The sequence below is a fragment of the Suncus etruscus genome, chromosome 17, assembly GCF_024139225.1.
Source record: "Suncus etruscus isolate mSunEtr1 chromosome 17, mSunEtr1.pri.cur, whole genome shotgun sequence".
NCBI classification, from domain to species: domain Eukaryota; kingdom Metazoa; phylum Chordata; class Mammalia; order Eulipotyphla; family Soricidae; genus Suncus; species Suncus etruscus.
The window spans coordinates 36,736,557-36,757,615 of NC_064864.1; the positions used below are offsets into that span (position 1 = coordinate 36,736,557).

General features: G+C 46.3%; 1 protein-coding gene across 2 annotated transcripts in view; it reads right to left on the reverse strand.

The window, feature by feature from the left end:
- The window catches only part of IDE (insulin degrading enzyme), a 113,729-nt gene extending 92,970 nt beyond the window's left edge, over positions 1–20,759 (reverse strand). For both annotated transcript variants that reach the window (XM_049790823.1, XM_049790822.1), the window contains exon 1: positions 20,547–20,759. In XM_049790823.1, coding sequence (XP_049646780.1) covers positions 20,547–20,647 — 101 coding nt within the window. In that variant the 5' untranslated portion in view covers positions 20,648–20,759. The remainder of the gene's footprint in view (positions 1–20,546) is intronic.
- Positions 20,760–21,059: the final 300 nt, after the last annotated feature.

A 21,059-nucleotide genomic window follows, 5' to 3' on the forward strand; every position in this document is an offset into this window, starting at 1 on the left:
CAGGGGTTACTCCTGGCTAAGCGCTCAGAAATTGTCCCTGGCTTGGGGGGACCATATGGGACGCTGGGGGATCAAACTGCGGTCCTTCCTTGGCTAGCGCTTGCAAGGCAGACACCTTACCTCTAACGCCACCTCACCAGCCCTAAAATGAGTGTTCTTGAACAAAGTTCAGCACTAAGAATTTCCTTAACCCTAAGACTGTTAGTGTTAATTAACTTAGGATGAAGCCAGATGCAAAAAAGTAAATAACTGCACCTACCTATCTACCTACCTACTTAATATATACAAATAGGGCTGGAACAAAAGAAAACAGAGCTCCACTGGTGGGTGTGTGTGGGAAGCTGTGACTAGAAGGAAGCAGGAGTTACTTTGGGATGCTGCTCATGCCACAGTTCAATTTGTGAAGCCTCATCAAGCTCAACACTTCTATGTTCCAAATAAAATGTTTAGCAGTTTCAGAAAATTTCATGAAATGTTTATAGCCAGCAAAAGTTATCCTGAAAATAGTACCAGTGGGATAGTAGTTATCCACACCGAATAGATTCCTAGACTAAGGTGCACTATGAAACAATAGTCCAATTACAATTAACACAGCAATTAGCTACACCTCTTCAGGTGTGTCCTGCGAGCGACAATTCTTTCTGATGATGTCATCCTGGCCACACACACACACACACAAAAACAAACAGGATGTCCATGTAAATATCCCATGAGCCATATTATAATATATAATATAATATTATAATATATAAAAATTAATATAAATATGGTAAATTTATTCATTATCAATTATTTAAAAATGAGTTATACAGTCCAAGTTCAGATTAAAAATAAGGGGCCGGAGAGATAGCATGGAGGTAAGGTGTTTGCCTTTCATGCAGAAGGTTGGTGGTTCTAATCCCGGCATCCCATATGGTCCCCCGTACCTGCCAGGAGTGATTTCTGCGCATAGAGCCAGGAGTAACCCCTGAGCGCTACCAGGTGTGACCCAAAAAAAAAAAAAAAAAAACTTACCAGTTTCGAAGACAGACCCAGGGTATAGGGGAGAAGGGTAATGGGGTGGATATGGTTGTACATATTTGTAGCTGAAACCCAATTATGAACATGTTTGTAACCATGGTACTTAAATAACTTATTTATAAAACAAACAAACTCAGGACTCAGGGAACTAGCTAGAGCACATGAATACAAGAGGGCATGTGCGACACACACACACACACACACACACACACACACACACACACACACTCTACATGATCCTCCTGAACACCAGAGATGAAAAATAAAAAGGTGTCAGCAATGTAGCTCAGCAAAAAAGTACTTGCAGTACCTAAGGAAGATCCGGGTTTAATGCCAAAAACCTACCAATAATGTAAAATAAAAATAAAACCCCAGGGCCCGGAGAGATAGCACAGCGGCGTTTGCCTTGCAAGCAGCCGATCCAGGACCAAAGGTGGTTGGTTCGAATCCCGGTGTCCCATATGGTCCCCCGTGCCTGCCAGGAGCTATTTCTGAGCAGACAGCCAGGAGTAACCCCTGAGCACCGCCGGGTGTGACCCAAAAAACAAAAACAAAAAACAAACAAAAAAATAAATAAATAAAAAAAATAAATAAAACCCCAGGACCAGGGAGATAGTTCGAACTTAACCTTCATACACCCACCTCCCTTGATACTGAAAGGAGGGGGCCCTTATATATATAAAGTCAATAAAGGTAAACTTGGACAAGAGAGAGCTCAGTTGGCCAGAATGTATGCACTGCATGCCAGAAACCAGCAGACCCTCAGCTTCACATGCTTCTCCCTCCACCAAGCACTGCCAGGAGCAAGTCCAGACCACTGATCTGGGTGCACATACCACCAAATTTTATTTTTTTTAAACTTTATTTATTGATTGGTTTTTGGGCCACACCCAGCAGTGCTCTGGGGTTACTCCTGGCTCTGCACTTAGAAATTGCTCCTGGCAGGCTGGAGCCTCATATGGGATGCTGGGAATTGAACTGGGTCCCTCCCCTCCCTTGTCAACCGCATGAAAGGCAAATGTCCTATTGCTGTGCTATCTCTCCAGCCCCTACCGCCAAATTTTAAATAAAAATTAACAGTAAGTAAAAGCTGGGCCCGGAGAGATAGCACAGCGGTGTTTGCCTTGCAAGCAGCCGATCCAGGACCAAAGGTGGTTGGTTCGAATCCCGGTGTCCCATATGGTCCCCCGTGCCTGCCAGGAGATATTTCTGAGCAGACAGCCAGGAGTAACCCCTGAGCAATGCCCGGTGTGGCCCAAAAACCAAAAAGAAAAAAACAGTAAGTAAAAGCTGACATGCTCACCAACCGATCAAGAGTGCCTGTTCCTGTAATCCAAATAAAATGAAACTTTTTAAACTTTGAATATTCTCCCCAGTTTTCAAGAAACTTCTAATCCAGGGTTTGCTGTTTGGATTTGGAAGAGGATGGGGGACAGTTGGGCCATAATTCAAAGTGCTCAGTTACTCCTGGCAGGGCATGGGAAACCATAAAAAAATGCTAGGGTTGAACTGGCTGGGCTGCCATGCAAGGCAAGTATCCCCAGATTGTATTATTTCTACAGACATCAAGCCAGGATTTGAATTAGATGAGCCCCTTAAAGTAAAACAAAAAAAAATACTATATAGTTACCACTGCTTTAAATTCAAAATTAATTTTATATATGAGACTTCCTCACAGATGCTCCTCCGAGATCCCAGTAGAGCAAAGACTTACAAGACCTCACATATGCATTCATTCTGGACACGGGTTGATCTCCACTTAAAGGATCAGTTCCAGTCATGTATAATCCCTGATTCTGAGAGAATCCTCTTCAAATATTGCTAGCTACTGAAGCCTCATCTCTGGTGTGCCTGCCAACCAGTGTTTGTAAGCAGTTTACTGAAATTTACCATTTGCCCCTTAAATTCTGTGTTCAGTAGCACTTTTGGAGTCAAACTGGGCTTTTTGTAATCATCTTGTCTGCCAGTCAAGAGGCACACAGGTGCCAGAGCGATAGTACAGCAGGTTAGGCACTTGGCACTGCAAGCAGCCCACTCAGGTTTGATCCCTAGCACCACATTAGTCCCTAAGCACCACCATGAGTGGCCTGTCAGCACAGTGCCAAGAGAAAACCCTGAGCACAGCAGATGTGGTCCCAACCCCCGATCCCAAAGTCAGATTGGGACCTACATGGTCCCCATGGCTTAGAGTGCTTGCCTTGCCAGTCTTGCCAGAGTATCCATGGCATTTTGCATTGTGTGAGCACATCAGGAAGTCTATGCTAGAAAAATCTGCCCATGGTTATAGGTTCCTAAAAGTGAGAAGATACGTCAACCCAACTCAATTTCTGCTCAAAACGTGACACTTCCGGGGCCGGAGAGATAGCATGGAGGTAAGGCATTTGCCTTTCATGCAGAAGGTCATTGGTTTGAATCCAGGCATCCCATATGATCCCCTGAGCCTGCCAGGAGCGATTTCTGAGCATAGAGCCAGAAGTAACCCATGAGCGCTGCCGGGTGTGACCCCACCCCCCAAAAAAAATAAAAACAAAAAAAACCTTGACACTTCCATTGTCTAGATGTCAATGTAATCAGAAACTAAATCATGTTTCTTATTATAAAGGAACTAAGAGGGTGAAGTATATTTCTAAGATTTTTTGTATTCTGAGTTACTCATAGAAATTAAGTTGGTTTGAGAAAGGTTACACAACATCACGAACAGGACATTGTGGTGGTGGGGGGGGGGGGGATACAAATACAAAAAGGTTCAATTCAACTGAATTATACTCTTGGTTCTATCATAAGTTGACTATGGTTGATAGGCCAGAAATTGCATTGCCAGAAATCAAACCACACATATACATGGTATAAGCTCTACCAATGAGCCATCTCTATGCCCAAAAAGCATCTTTAAAGTTCCTACAAATCCATGAATTTGATGTGTTGAAAAATCTCCGTCATCTGTCAGAACCCTGACTCTGAGAATAAGTTGTTTCTTTTTTCTTTTTTTTTCTTTTTTTTTTTTTTTTTTTTGGTTTTTGGGCCACACCGGGCATTGCTCAGGGGTTACTCCTGGCTGTCTGCTCAGAAATAGCTCCTGGCAGGCACGGGGGACCATATGGGAGCCGGGATTTGACCCAACCACCTTTGGTCCTGGATCGGCTGCTTGCAAGAAACACGGCTGTGCTATCTCTCCGGGCCCAGAATAAGTAGTTTCTTGTAGTCAAGAGTCATATGCAAGTACAACTGAGTTTCTGGCAATAGATCATAGAACTACCGTACTTACTATGGACAGAAGGAATCTTCAGATACATACAGTGTTTATAATCAGCTGGTACTGAACATTTTTTATTTTTAAAACAGATCTAGTGTCCTTTGTAGTATAGCAACAGCTGCTACTATTGGTTTACAAGGAAGATAATCTGCTTGTTTTGAAACATTTTTCACAAAGTTCTCTTGCACTGACTGATTAAAAATATCCAGCAATTCAAAACCAGCATAATGGGTCCTGAGATACTTTGTTATTTTTCCTTTTTCCTTCTAGCCATAAATTGGCTTTTCAAGGAATGGAGACTCTTTCCTTTGGGAAAGATGGATTTTGGTTTTGAAGCCAAACTCACAACTCTAGAAAAAGCTCTGGCATGCAAAGTCTGTGCTCCAAATTCTAAAGTCCTGGCCCACTCTGCCACCAATTACACACTTGCTCAAATTTCCTCTCCCAGCTAATGTCTCTAAATTCAGTGTATTTTGTTGTTATTGTTTTTTTTTTTGGGGGGGGAGGGCAAGGGGCACACCTAGCAATGCTCAGGGTTTGTTGTTCCTGGCTCTGCACTCAGGAATGATTCCTGATGGTACTTAGGGGGATGATATGGGCTGCTGGGGATCAGCTGTGTGCAAATCAAGCACTGCATTCATTTCGGCCCCAATGCCTAATTTTTTTTAAATCATTCTACAGGACCCAAAGAAATTTTGCTTTGTCCATTTGGGTAGGTGTCTGGTAAAAATAAATGGTCTTTTCTTCTCAAAACAGTATCCTTTAGCTGGACATTTAAGCATTTCACTTTTTTGGGAAGTTAGACAGTTGGGCAACACCAGTGGTGCTTAAGTGTCTCCTGTCTCTGAACTCAAGAATCCCTCTTAGCAGTGCTCAAGGAACCATATGGGATCTCAGGTATAGAATCCAGGTCAGCCGCTTGCAAAGCAAGCACCCTACCCACTGTACTATCTTTCCCACCCAGCTTTAAGCATTCCTTAGCAAAAATAACTTGGGCTCAAAAGGATACTGCCAGTGGTGACCATATCAAGGAAGGAATTTGGTTGAGGCCATTATAATGATCAAAAGAAAAGGTTAAGATTTCAACCAAGGGGCCGGGCGGTGGCGCTCGAGGTAAGGTGCCTGCGCTAGCCTAGGAGACGGACCGCGGTTCGATCCCCCGGCGTCCCATATGGTCCCCCAAGCCAGGAGCGACTTCTGAGCGCATAGCCAGGAGTAACCCCTGAGCGTCACCGGGTGTGGCCCAAAAACAAAAAAAAAAAAAAAAAGATTTCAACCAAGATAATGTGAGTTAGAAGTGGACTGAATCTGGGCCCGGAGAGATAGCACAGCAGTGTTTGCCTTGCAAGCAGCCGATCCAGGACCAAAGGTGGTTGTTTCAAATCCTGGTGTCCGATATGGTCCCCCGTGCCTGCCAGGAGCTCTTTCTGAGCAAACAGCCAGGAGTAACCCCTGAGCACTGCCGGGTGTGGCCCAAAAACCAAAAAAAAAAAAAAAAAAAAAAAAAAAAAGAAGTGGACTGAATCTAAATGTATTAATAGTGATTGACTAGATTTGGGATTCGAGGATCCCAAAGAAAATTAAGACTCCACACTGTTAGCTCAAACAAGTAAAAGAATAGAAGTGAGGCTGGAGCGTTAGGACATTTGCCTTGTATGCAGCTGACCTAAAACAGATTGTGGTTTGATTCCCTGGCATCCCATATGATCCCCCAAGCCAGGAGCCAGGAGTAAGCCGAGAGTCACCAGGTGAGGCCCAAAATCCAAAACCAAAAAAAAAAAAAAAGAATAACAGTGGACAATAAAGATAGTGCATGGGATTAAGGAGCTTGCCTTTCACACAGATAACTAGGCTTGATTCCTGGCACAATATACCACACAGTCTCCTAAGCACAGAGCCAGAAATAAGCCTTGAGCACTGCTGGCTATGTATGGCCCAAGTATTCCCCCTCTCCCCCTCCCTTTATAAAAAATAAATAGAGGTGGGTCAGGAAGAATAGAAGTGGTAGAACACCTGCTTAGCAAGTGCTAGGTCTCCACTGGATGCCCAAAACTATCAAGATCCTCCTCAATACCAACGGCTGTGTCCTCTCCCCTTAGGCACTGCCAAGTATGAACCCTAGCTGCAATGCCCACACAGGCCAACTTGCCCCAAACACCATTGAGTCTGTAGTATGGGAAGGATACGGAGATTTTGAGATCTAGAGACTGGTTTTTGACATTTAACATTGATATTGGCCATACAAAGGAAAATGCTGAATAGCAAATGTAGTAGTTAAACCTGGAAATCAGGGGACCAATTCTTGCTAAGAGGTTCACATTCTGGAATGGCTGGAATAGCTAACAGACCCATTTCATAGAGCTTCTGTGATGATGGATATGCTTTATAGAGGCTCTGCCCCAGATGGGAGCCACAAGCCTCAGGAAACTTGAAATGTAGCTAGGGGACTAAGGAAAGTGTGGTTCACTTAAGTATGCACTTAGTGGATTGATCTAAAGCCACATAACTGGGGCCAAAGCGACAGCACAACAGTGCAAGCGGTTGATCCGGGATGGACCTAGGTTCGATTCCCAGCATCCCATATGGTCCCTTGAGCCTGCCAGGAGTGTTCTGAACACAGAGCCAGGTGTAGCACCTGAGCACCACCGGATGTAGCCAAAAACCAAAATTAAATAAATAAAGCAACATAACTGAGGCTAGGGATCCAGCTCACTGGTAGAGCACTGGCTTTTTATGTGTGATACCCTGGGTTTCATCCCAGCAATATTATCATGCGACTACATGAAGGGAAGTTAATAACAACAAAGTCAAAACAATAAATAAATAAATAAATAAATAAATAAATAAACCTAACTGAGTGAATGTAGGCTGAAAAGACATCAAAAGACTGGGTGACTATTCAGTCAAAAACATGGATTATTGATGATAAATCAAAGAAAAAAAAATCCAAGTCATCATCAACAGAACAGAAAATTAATTGATGACATATTCATATAAGAATGCTACTTAGGGGGCCGGAGAGATAGCATGGAGGTAAGGCGTTTGCCTCTCATGCAGGAGGTCATCGGTTCGAATCCCGGCGTCCCATATATGGTCCTCCCGTGCCTGCCAGGAGCAATTTCTGAGCCTGGAGCCAGGAATAACCCCTGAGCACTGCCGGGTGTTACCAAAAAACCACAAAAAAAAAAAAAAAAAAAAAAAAAAAGAATGCTACTTAGAATCGCGGTGTTTCAATAAATAAGAAAATGTTAAAAAAAAGAATGCTACTTAGGGCAAGTGGTAATATAGCTCAAAGGATTGAGCACTTGTGGGCAGCCCAGGTCCTCCAGGACCAAGTACTGCTGACATGAATCTGGAACACCAAGCTATGAGCAGCCACCAAGCACTTGGTTATGTCCCAAAACATACTAATTCAAAAAGACAGGCAATGAGGCCAGAGCGATAGTACAGCGAGTAAGGCACTTGCTTTGCACACAGCAGACCTGGATTTAATACCTGGCATTCAAAATCCAGTGATTCCTGACTGCAGAGCCAAGCATAACCCCGACGCACTGCCCAGTCTGATCCCCAAAAATGCAAACAAAGGGGGACTAGAGGTATAGGATAGCAGGTAAGGCAAAAGCCTTGCATCTGGCCAATAGGGATCAAATTCCCAGCATCTTATATGGTCCCCCAAGTGCCACCAGTAGTGATCCCTGAGCACAGCACCAAGAGTAAGCCCTGGGCACAGCTAAGTATAGCCCCCAAACAAATAACAACAACAACAAAAAATGACTTAGGGGCCAGAGGAGTGGTGCAAGCAGTAGGGCACATGCTAACCTAGGTCGGACCCTGGTTTGATCCCCCGGGACCCTCTGTGGTCCCCCAAGCCAGGAGCGATTTCTGAGCGCATAGCCAGGAATAACCCCTGAGCATCATCGGGTGTGACCCAAAAACCAAAAAACTAAGAATAAGTTATATGTAATCGTGTACTGGAGGGTCAAGCAGATACCCAAAGAGCTATAACATCCATTTCTTTCTTTTTTTTGGGGGGGTGTCATACTCAGCGGTGTTCAGGGGTTACTCCTAGCTCTGTGCTAAGAAATCACTCCTGGCAGGCTTGGAGACCATATGGGATGCCGGGATTCGAACCACCAGTCCGTCCTGAATCAGCTGCGTGCAAGGCAAATGACCTATGGCTGTGCTATCTCTCCCCCGAACACCAGTTTCACTTGGTAAGTCCTGGTTTAATTCCCAGCCACCTCAATGTCCCCAAGCATCACATGAAGCAAACCCCTCTGAATGAACAGAAATAGCCCCTGAGCATCACTTACTATGACCCAAAACAAACACTTGCAGATGTGCAATGTCATAGAAGACGAACATGTACTGAGTATAAATAGGGATCTAGAAGAGTCAGGTTTATTCCCATAAAAGTTAAAATTAAAACATTCTGGGCCCGGAGAGATAGCACAGCAGCGTTTGCCTTGCAAGCAGCCGATCCAGGACCAAAGGTGGTTGGTTCGAATCCCGGTGTCCCATATGGTCCCCCGTGCCTGCCAGGAGCTATTTCTGAGCAGACAGTCAGGAGTAAGCCCTGAGCACCACTGGGTGTGGCCCAAAAACAAAACAAACAAACAAAAAATTAAAACATTCTGAGAAGTTTGAGAATAGGTAATGAGAGAAAAAAGAGAATCAAAGGTTATTTCTATTTTGAACTAGAGTCATAGCAGAATGCTTTCTTTGCAATGTAACCGACCCAGGTTCAATCCCTGGCACTCAAACCTACCAGCAGTAACTCCAGAGCAATGTCGTTCTGGAATCAAAACAAACAAAAAAAGTAGCAGCTTGAAAGCCATTAATCCTAGTAAGTGCTTTCAACTTGTTTTCATCCAAAACAAAGACCTTCCCTGGCTTCCTTGCCCCTCCTTCTACCTACCCTCTCCCTTCTACAGGTCAAAGACCCACCTGAATGGAAAGAGTTTAAGATAAGCCTTTAAAAAAAAAAAAAAAAAAAAAAAGATAAGCCTTTTGTCTTCCCTCCCACAACAGTGTGGATTGAAGGTTTTAATAAACAACTGCGAGTTTGATAGCTCCCCAGACCACAGATGTGTTAACCTCCTCAACTTGGTCTGGATTATTTCCTGTGGAAGGAGATCCTTCACCAAGTCCTGTTCTTCCAGGGTTTGGATTACTGCGTATGGAGCCCCACACCCCGATAACACAGTCAGGAATAGTCATTAGGAACCACTGGGTGTGGCCCCAAAATTCAAAATTTGCAATAAGAGAATTCCATTGTGTGAATGTACATTGTTTCTTTATCCACTCATCAGTTCTTGACATCTGAGTTAGGAAAAATGAAGTCATGAAATTTGCTTACACGGGGCCGGGAAGGTGGCGCTAGAGGTAAGGCGTCTGCCTTACAAGCGCTAGCATAGGACGGACCGCGGTTCGATCCCCCGGCGTCCCATATGGTCTCCCCAAGCCAGGGGCGATTTCTGAGCTCATAGCCAGGAGTAACCCCTGAGCGTCAAACGGGTGTGGCCCAAAAACCAAAAAAAAAAAAAAAAAAAGAAATTTGCTTACACGTGGATATATAAAAAATATACTTTGCAAAATGAGTCAGAGGGAGAGCAACAGACATAAAGTGGTTATACTCATTGATGGTATATGAAAAAAGAAAAGATAGTATGGTAATAACACCAAAAGAAATAGAGATGAGAACCAGGAGGACTGGTCCATGGTAGTAAGACTAGGTTTAATCCATGAGCGGGGGAGTAAAGTTAGAGCAGAAAAGGGATGAGTATGACAATAATAGCTGGAATGATCATTCTGAGCAAAAACTGGATGCTTAAAGGAAGTAAAATGATATGTATGATACCCTTCAGTAACAATATTGCAAACCACAGTATCTATAAAGTAAAACGAAGGGGGCTGGAGCAGTGGCACAAGCAGCAAGGCCTCTGCCTGCACGCACTAGGGCAGACCACAGTTTGATTCGCCCCCGCCCCAAGATGGTAGCGCATAGCCAGGGTAACCCCTGAGCATCACTGGGTGTGGCCCAAAAACTAAAAAAATAAAAAGTAAAAGGGAGGGGGGAAGATGGAAGGGAAGAGATGGGGGTGGTGTGGGGGAGAGAGAGTGAGAGAGAAAAATGTCTGCTATGGAGGCAGGCAGGGCAGTGGGAAGGGCAGGAGGGTAACTAAATATATTAGTAACACAAAATATGCACTCACTGGTGTAGGGATAAATATTGTACATTGTATGATTGAAATTCAATCATGTACAACTTTTTTTATTTGGTTTTTTGGGCCACACCCAGTGGCTCTCAGGGGTTACTCCTGGCTCTGCACTCAGAAATCACTCCTGGCAGGGGGGCCATATGGGACACTGGGGATCAAACCTGGATCTGTCCCAGGTTGGCCGTTTACGCCCTACCTCTATGCTATCTCTCCGGTCCTCAATCATGTACAACTTTGTAATTGTGTATCTCATGGTAATTCAATTAAAAATATTATTTAAGGTGGGGCCGAAGAGATAACATGGAGGTAAGGTGTTTGCCTTTCATGCAGAAGAACGGTGGTTCGAATCCTGGCATCCCACATGGTCCCCTGAGCCTGCCAGGAGCGATTTCTGAGCCTAGAGCCAGGAGTATCCCGAGCGCTGACGGGTGTGGCCTAAAAAAACAAACAAACAAATATATATATATATATATATTATTTAAGTATAGTACTAGAGCAAGCAATACCACAGGGCTAAGGTGTTTATCTTGCATGCCTATCTCCCTGAGCCTGCCAGGAGTAATTTCCTCTTTTTTCTTTTCTTTTTTTTTAAAGCTATTTATTGATTGATTGGTTTTGGAGCCACACTCAGTGGTGCTCAGTGGTCACTCCTGGCTCTGCACTCAGAAATTGGCCCTGGTAGGTTGGGGGACCATATGGGATGCTGGGATTCGAACTGGATCCCTCCCGGTTGGCCGCATGCAAGGGAAATGCCCCACACCACTGTGCTATCTCTCCAGCCCAGCAAGGAGTAATTTCTGAGTGCAAACCAAGGAGTACCTGCAAGTCCCTGAGCACTGTCAGGTGTTGCATAAAAACAAAACAAAAATTTTTTATCTAAGGAGACCAGGGCAATAGCACAGTGAGTAGGGCATTTGCCTTGCATACAGCTGACTGGGGTTCAATCGTCAGCATCTAATATAGTCCTCCAAGCTTGCCAAGAGTAATTTCTGACTTACATTTCAAGTTCTATTCAGGAAGCTGCAAAGGGCATAACTTCATCATTTTTGATAACTGAATAGTATTCCATTGAATACAGGTCCATCTTTTCTTCTCCACTGGCGGATAAACTGAGAAATACTTTCATTTTGTTAACTAAGGGCATACTAATATTCAGAATAACACTGAATTCAGATACCATTACAGTAGGCACATTTAAGAGCAAGGTAATCACACACTTGGGTTTGTACATCAAAATCATTAACAAGTGTGTCTCCCATCATGCTGAAGAGAAAAATTTGGGGCAAGATAAAAATTGGGAAAGCTTATCCTTAAAAACCTTACATATATGGAATACACTGAATCCCTCAGATACACTGATAAAAACTGGCAGAGCAGGGCCGGAGAGATAGCATGGAGGTAGGGCATTTGCATCTCATGCAGAAGGACGGTGGTTCGAATCCCGGCATCCCATATGGTCCCGGGAGCCTGCCAGGAGCGATTTCTGAGCTTAGAGCCAGGAGGAATCCCTGAGCACTGCTGGGTGTGACCCCAAAACAAAACAAAACAAAACAAACACTGGCAGAGGAAAAAAAAACTGGTTAAAACCTCTCCAACAAGAAATGTTACTAGTATATCACAGTAAAGTCAAGGACTGCAGCATAGGCAGCAATTTCTCATTTCTGGAAGCTGACTCTGTGGTTCACTAAAGGACCAGAGCTTCCCTCATTTGATCATCAGAGCTGCCTATGTGCAGGAGGCACTATCACCAGACATTGTGTGCCAGCTGGCACAACATACTGTGACAAACCCCACTCATAAGTGATATGTAGTAGCCAACATATCCATGCCCATTCCCACCATCATTGGGCCCCGTAGATGGTGCAGGCACAACACACTGGGAAGACCAAGAACAACAAAGCTCTTGCACACTTGTGGTTCAGTTAACTATTCCAGGAAGAGTTGGGGCCTTCAGAGAAGGCAGAATCTGCAGGGAAGAAGGCTTAGAGCCATGAAAAGCCTGTTCAGGGGTTCAAGGCTAGCCTTTACATCCCTGCCTCGCCCCTAAAAAATTTGGAGTAACTCCTAAACTCATGAGATGAAATCATGAGACCACTGTAACTTGCAATGCAGTTGGCAGGACACAGCCCCAAGACTAGACTGCCCCTCCAAATAAAAAAAGATTCGACTGCCCTTTGATTTCATTATGGGATGTTTCTAGAACAGGCTGGAAGAGCACATCCAAAGCTTCTACTGAGTGAGAAATCCTGAGATCAGATCAAGTTTGCTTGGGATATGCTGTAGGCAGTTTATAGGTGTTCTCCCTATAAGTTAGGTCATGGTAGGTGTCAAATGCCACAGTCCCTGCAGTCACCAAATGAACAGTTCGGAAAAAACACGAGATTCCTGGAGGTTACCTGCCCACTGTGATCTCTCCTGCAGGTGCTACAGAAAGTACAGCAAGGCCCTGCATTGCAGGAAACATGTAGGTACCAGCAGACAGCTGTAGACTAGACCCACGAAATGTAGAAAGACTCTCTGTCAAAATGCTGAAGAAGCCTAAGTTTGAGTTGGGGAAACTCGTGGAGCTTAATGTGAAGGTAGCAGTTCTGGAAAAGCTACTGGAGATCAGACAAGTGCTAAAGTTGAAAGAGCTGATGGATATGAACCACCAGTGCAAGAATCTGTTAAAATTCAGCCTTTCATTGGTAACAAATAAAAAGGTTTTATTTGTAGTATTTAAAAAAAGAAAAGAAAAGAGGGGCCGGAGAGGCGCTAGAGGTAAGGTGTCTGCCTTGCAAGCGCTAGCCAAGGAAGGACCGCAGTTCGATCCCCGGCGTTCCATATGGTCCCCCCAAGCCAGGGGCGATTTCTGAGCGCTTAGCCAGGAGTAACCCCTGAGCATCAAACGGGTGTGGCAAGAAAGAAAAGAAAAGAAAAGAAAAGAAAAGAAAAGAAAAGAAAAGAAAAGAAAAGAAAAGAAAAGAAAAGAAAAGAAAGAAAGAAAGTCTCGCTGCTGCAAAAAATAGCTTAGGACAAGTGTATCCTGCACCAATAGAACTGACCTGCGATTCTGCCTCAGAGCCTATGATCCACAGTATAGAACGCTGGCTAGGCAGGTGCCAGTCCCCTGCTCTCATGGTGCGAGGGTGCTCAGTGGGCACTCTTCAAACATCTTATCTTTTTTGTGTCAGAAACTATAAACCCAGTGTCTCCCATATTACCACACTTCGTCATCCAGTCATATATAGATATGTTATAATTCTATGTTTAGGCTAATGTTCATATGCTGCTAAGAACACACAGAACTCACTAAATAAATACCCTTTCAAGTCATTGTTTTCATATCTTTGGATAAATGCCTACAAGTGATAATGCTGGATCACAGAGTATTTCCTACAGGTAATTTCCTTTTTGTTATCTGTTTTTGAAATATAACTGATAACATATAGATGGTTGTTCCAAAATGTCTCATAGGGACCTTTTGCAGTGCTAGGATCAAACTCAAGGCCCCTTGCAAACAAATAATGTACTACCAACCTTGGCTATCTCCCATCCTTTCACTGTTGGTTTGTTTGTTTGTTTTTTTTTTTTGGTTTTTGGGCCACACCCGGTAACGCTCAGGGGTTACTCCTGGCTATGTGCTCAGAAGTTGCTCCTGGCTTGGGGGACCATATGGGACACCGGGGGATCGAACCGCGGTCCGTCCAAGGCCAGCGCAGGTAAGGCAGGCACCTTACCTTTAGCGCCACCGCCCGGCCCCGTGTTTTTTGTTTTATTCAAGGAATCTCTATGCTGTTTTCCATAAAGTACTACCAATTTATATACTTAATAATAATAGCATACAAGTATTTTGCTTTGTGGCCATATTTTTGCTCAGAAGCTACTCCTAACTTACTGGCTGAGGATCACTCCTGGAGGGAATATTTGGTGCTAGGGACTGAACCCAACCTTGACCTCCTGTATGCAAAGTATGAATGGACACTAGCCAGTTGAGCTATACTGACCTGAGTCCATTTTTTGTCCATGTTTGAATCTCATTTTGGAATCACCACATCCAAACTTGGAATGTGTAACTCCTTTTAAAAGAAAGCAAAATTGAGGCAAGAGTGCTAATATAATGGGTAGGGTACTTGCCTTGCACACAGCCGGCCCAGGTTCGATCCATGGCATCCCATTTGGTCCCCCTAAACCTGCCAGGAGTGATTCCTGAGTGTAGAGCCAGGAGTAACCTTAGCACCAGCAGGTTTGACACCAAAAGCAAAAAAAAAAAAAAAAAAAAAAAACACAAAAAACCACAAAGTAACAGAAATTGAGAACTGATCTTAACTGGGAAGCTTACCCCAGGGGAGAGAAGAAGCAGGTTATAAGATGATAGGAAAGTCATTGGACAATGGTAGAGGAAAGTAGTGGACACTTTAGAGGAGGCTATGAAGTCAGAATGTGTTATACATGAAAATGTAATAGTATTATAAATGATGGGCCCGGAACAATAGCACAGCATACAGGAGGGTGTTTGCTCTACATGCAGCTGACCGGGATTCGATTTTGGGCATCCAATGGTCCCCAAGCTTGCCAGGAGTAACCCGAGTGCTGCTGGGTGTGGCCCATAAAGTCCCCTAAAACACAAACAGTATTATAAATGACAATATGTATTTCTTTTTTGTTGTTGTTGTTTTGTTTTTGGGTCATACCTGGCAGTGCTCAGGAGCTACTCCAGGCTCTATGCTCAGAAACTGCTCCTGGCTAGCTCAGGGGACCATATGGGATGCGAGGAGTCGAACCACCGACCTTCTGCATAAAAGGCAAATGCCTTACCTCCATGCTATCTCTCCAGTCCCGACAATGTGTATTTCTTTCTGAAAATTTTTTGTTGGCACATGTGCTTCCTGGGCCCAAGCATATAGGACTTACATGCACATGTTGCTCATAACCTCCCTCCTCCCTCTTGAGATGTGGACATTTAAGATTTCATGGGCCCGGAGAGATAGCAAGCGGCGTTTGCCTTGCAAGCAGCCGATTCAGGACCAAAGGTGGTTGGTTCGAATCCCGGTGTCCCATATGGTCCCCCGTGCCTGCCAGGAGCTATTTCTGAGCAGATAGCCAGGAGTAACCCCTGAGCAACGCCGGGTGTGGCCCAAAAACCAAAAAAAAAAAAAAAAAAAAATTTCATGCTTTAATCTAAAGTGAACATATGCCTGCTTATTTCCCTTGAGTATTTTATTACTTTAGGGTACATTTCTCCAATCTGGGGAAATGCCCTGCATATCCATCCTTGGGACATGAATTTTCCTTTTTCTACTCTGCTGAAGCCTGAGTTCTCTCTTGAGCATATAGGTCTCTCTTTCCCTCCCTTTATTTCCTGAATTGACTTGTAAAAAATATTCTTTACTTCAAAATAAAAAGTAATCAAGTTTAGTGATAAATTTAATGACATATATATTTATTTTTAATGACGAACACCTGAAATTTATGTTCTAATTAATACAATGCTGCTTCAGTTAGAAAAAAATTGGAGGAATCCAAAGCGATGGTACAGCAGGTACAGGTAGAAATAATACTGCTGGATCATATAGTATTTCCTTGGAATGTGGACAACCTGGATTTAATTCCCAGCACCCCACCTGGTCCTCCAAGCAACACTAAGATTAAAAAAAATAATAACCGGGGCCGGAGAGATAGCATGGAGGTAAGGCGTTTGCCTTTCATGAAGCAGGAGGTCATCGGTTCGAATCCCGGCGTCCCATATGGTCGTCGTGTCCGTCCGTCCGTCCCGTCCCGTCCCCCCCCCCCTCGTGCCTGCCAGGAGCAATTTCTGAGCGTGGAGCCAGGAATAACCCCTGAGCACTGCCGGTGTGACCCAAAAACCACAAGAAAAAATAAATTAAAAAAAAAACAAAACCAACACCACTGGGTAAGGGATGTGACTGGATTGTAAAGTACATGTCTTCCACACATGAGTTTGATGCCTAATACCAGATAAACAAAAGGGGACAAAAAAACAAACAGGTTGGGGCTGGAGAGATAGCATGGAGGTAAGGCGTTTGCCTTTCATGCAGAAGGTCATCGGTTCGAATCCTGGCACCCCATATGGTCCCCCAAGCCTGCCAGGAGTGATTTCTGAGCATAGAGCCAGGAGTAACCCCTGAGAGCTGCTGGGTGTGACTCAAAAACCAAACAAACAAAGAGGTGACTGGATAAAAAAAAAAAAAAAAAAGGGGCCAGGCGGTGGCGCTACAGGTAAGGTGCCTGCCTTGCCTGCACTAGCCTTGGACGGACCGCGGTTCGATCCCCCGGTGTCCCATATGGTCCCCCAAGCCAGGAGCAACTTCTGAGCGCATAGCCAGGAGTAACCCCTGAGCGTTACCGGGTGTGGCCCAAAAACCAAAAAAAAAAAAAAAAAAAAAAAACAAACTATGGTACAGGGGCCAGAGTGATAGAGCAGCTGTAGGTCATTTGCCTTGCACATGGGCAACCTTGGTCAGACCTGGGTTCAATCTCCGGCATCCCATATGGTCCCCGAGCCTGTCAGGAGTGATTTCTGAGCGCAAAGCTAGGAGTAACCCCTGGGTGTGGCCCCAAAATAAATAAATCACCTGGAGAGTTATCTTACTGATGAAGGAGGAAAACAGATACAAAATAAACTCTCCTGTGGGATACAAAGAAACATTACAAGAAAAAACTAAAAACCAAGGCAAGAAGCTAAGGACCTGTCTTCAGTAGGAAGCAGTTGGAGTGGAGAGGGGACAACAGGACATTGGTAGAGGAAATAGCCAATATCCTGGTGGATGGTGTGGTGTTGGAATGTTTTACGCAGGAAACCCGCCACTATCAATACTATAAATCAGTGCCTAAAATAAAATTTTAAAAAGGGCAAGAGGTGGAGAGTGGGCTAATTCTGGGCTACATTATACTGGGATGTTTTTTTTTTGTTTTGTTTTGTTTTGTTTTGTTTTTGTTTTTTGGGCCACACCCGTTTGACGCTCAGGGGTTACTCCTGGCTATGTGCTCAGAAATCGCCCCTGGCTTGGGGGGACCATATGGGACGCCGGGGGATCGAACCGCGGTCCTTCCTTGGCTAGCGCTTGCAAGGCAGACACCTTACCTCCAGCGCCACCTACCCGGCCCCACTGGGATGGTTTTGACTGTCATGATCTGAAAGTAATTTAAAAAAACCTGGAGTTTATGGGGCCGGAGAGATAGCATAATGGTAGGTTGTTTACCTTGCATGCAGCTGACCCAGTACTGATGGTGGCTCGAATTCTAGCATCCCACTGGTTTTTGGGTCACACCCGGCAACGCTCAGTGGTTACTCCTGGCTCTACACTCAGAAATTGCTCCTGGCAAGCTCGGGGACCATATGGAATGCTGGGATTTGAACCATCGACCTTCTGCATGCAAAGCAAATGCCTTACATCCATGCTATCTCTCCGGCCCCCAAATGTTCTTACTTCTATGCTAGGGTTATGCTTTGGATAGTACTGAGGACCAAACAGCAAGGGAGGCTTCCTGCAAGCAAAACACACACTAAGCCTCATTTTGTTGTTTTGTCTTTGGGCCACAACCCAGGAGTGTTCGGGGATTGCTCCTACCTCTGCACTCAGGAATCACTCCTGACGAGCTTGGGGGACCTTATGGGATATGGGGATCGAACCAGCAGTGGAAGAAAACCCACAGACAAAAGCAAATTGTATGTAAAATACATGGAAATTAGTGTCTTGCTAAGGCCAGAGATAGTATACAAAGGTGCTTGTCCAGCAATGTGGTGTCTGGTCCCCTAAGCAGAGCCAGGTGTGGCCCCCCAAAAAAGAAAAAAGAATGATTTTCTTTAAAAATCATAAATTCAGGGGCTGGAGAGATAGCATGGAGGTAAGGCGTTTGCCTTTCATGCAGAAGGTCATCGGTTTGAATCCCGGCGTCCCATATGGTCCCCCATGCTTGCCAGGAATAATTTCTGAGCATGGAGCCAGGAGTAACCCCTGAGCACTGCCGGGTGAGACCCAAAAAACACAAAAAAAAAAAATATCATAAATTCAGGGCTGGAGCTATAGCACAGCGGTAAGGTCGCCTTGCAAGCGGCCAACCTGAAATGAACATCGGTTCAATTCCTGACATCCCATATGTCCCCCGGAGCCTTCCAGGAGTGACTTCTGAGCACAGAGCCAGGAGTAACCCCTGAGCACCGCGGGGTGTGACCCAAAAAACCAAAAAGAAAAATAAATAAAAATCATTCATTCTAGGGGCCAGAGAAATTCGATACAGTAGCTAAGACACTTGTCTTGCACAAGGCTGGAGTGGGGGAACCTGAAGCCCATGTCGAGTGATCCCTAAACACAGAGCCAGATTAAATCCTGAACACCATAGGGGATGGCCCAAATATCACCACCACCATCGCCATCCCATCCCCTCATCCCCCCAAAAAAGAAATAAAATATTCTGCCCTGAAGGAGGACCATACTATCCTCACAAATTTCTCTAAGCTCAGAAACCTGTTTGCCTGTTGTGGAGGCATTTGCGTGCCTCGGGAAAGAAGAGGGAAAACAAGTTCCGCAGATTCCTCCTCTAAAACAGGCCTGAGTACCACTACGACCCGCCTGAGTTCAGGCCCTCAAAAGTCTGCAGCAACTGGTTTCTCAGCTTTGGGTTCGCTCAACTCCTGACATCCATCCAGCACATAGCCGCCAACTTCATTTCCTACACTACCAGTTTCAGCAGATTATGCTACAGCTCAGAAACTTTTATAATGGCACCTTTCCTCTTCCCGGGGGTGGGAGAGGAGCCCAACTAAAAAGAATCAAAGCCCAAGCTACCATTATTCCACCTTTAGGGTGTAGGACTTGATTGCATGCCCAGATTCCTCCACCAAGATTCACCATCCCCACGGAAATTAGACGTCGGAGACTCGTGTGCTTTCGCACAGCTGCCGCCAGGATCCCTTCAAAGATCACCCCGACACCAAGCACCCCAGTTCCAGCACAGGTCCCTCTCACACTGCCCACCTTTGGCTCAGGATCCAGCAGAGGTGTCTGCATTAAAAAAAAAAAAATACCCTCATGGCAATCAATCTGCCCCCAACCAAGCCCAAGTTGCTGGAGAGAAGGCCACATTCTGCACCAGGCTGAGAAGCACCGCGCTCTGCACTTAGGAGGTCCTGATGTCATCGAAAACAGGGGGTTGGGGGGATTGCGGGTTTCAAGACCACGCATCACAACGGAGCAGGGCAAGGAGACAATACTGCCATCTCTGCCAATCCCTCGGTTCTCCCCACACACATATACACAGCACGGGGGAATTGGGCGTTCGTGAGGAGACAGACAATGTCTTTGCAAGGTGCACCCTGCAGCCAGCCAGCCAGAGGAGAGAGGACGCCACCGGATGGCTGCACAAGCCAAGCAAGACAGCGCCCCGATACCCCAAGATATCCTGGAGATGGGCCACGGGGTGGGGAGATCGCAAGTCTTTTTGGGGTCTTTTTGCCTCGGTCCCGCAAGGTGTGTGTGTGCATGGGATGAGAATGCAGCAAATCTCTCCCCCTTGGTTCTCTCTCCCCCCAATTCTCGCCAACAACCCTCCTGGACTCCCCAAGGCGGAGTAGAGTGAGTGAAGCTGGCAAACTTTTGCACTTGCAGGCGCCAAGCTTATGGGTGTCCAGCCAGGGGTGGGGGTGGGTGTCTGGAAAATCGGTGCACCAGGAGCAGAAAAGGGAGAGGAGGGGACAAAATAAATCAATCAAGCAGGGCTGAGCAATCTCAAGGGGACTCGGGTTCTAGCGATCAGCGCCCCCAAAGAGTCCTCCAGGGATTCCCGTCGCTCCGGGGCGCCCCCAAACACTGGGGGGGGGAGACACGGGCGGAGGTCCCCAGCACTGGGGGCCACCAGCCAGGCCTCCAAGCGCCCTTCCGTGGGCGCTGCAGCGAGCAGCCTGGGCGAGGCGAGGCGGTGCGGGGCCCGGGCGTGCAACGGGCGTGGAAGTGCTGAATCACCACTTTGCAAAGCCGAGCACCCGCAAACACCGCGACCCGCCTTGGCCCGGGGCTGGGAGGGTGATGGTGGCGGGGTGTCCCGGCGCTTACCCACTCAGGCGCTTGGGGCACGGCGGGTGGGCGCCGAGAAGGTGGCGGACGGAGCCGGGCAGCGCGGGGTGCAGCAGGAGCCACGCGAAGCCGACCCGCATAGCCCGGCGGACGCTCCGGGATCAGGGCGCACGGACGCGGCCGCTGCTGCTGCTATTTGCTGCTGCTGCTATTTGCTGCTGCTGCTGCTGCTGGCTTCCTCCTGGGGCGCCGGCCGCCGGCCCTCCCCACTGCGCATGCCCGGGCTGCCGGCCGCTGGGACGTCTTCCGGGAGTCGCGCCGCCGCCGGGCCCCGCCGCGGTGCTGCCGGGTTTGGCTGGGAGCGGGCCTGGGCGGGGACGAGCGGCCTGAGCCAGTCAGGCCCGGTGGAGTGGTGGAGTGTGAGCCCGGGCGCCCGGCCGACTGAGAAGGGGCGGGGCCTGGCGGCTGAGAAGGGGCGGGGCCAGCCGCGCGCTCGTGACGCGGCGGGCGGGGCTCTATGAGGGCACAAGGGGTCACGTGACCAGGCGCTGC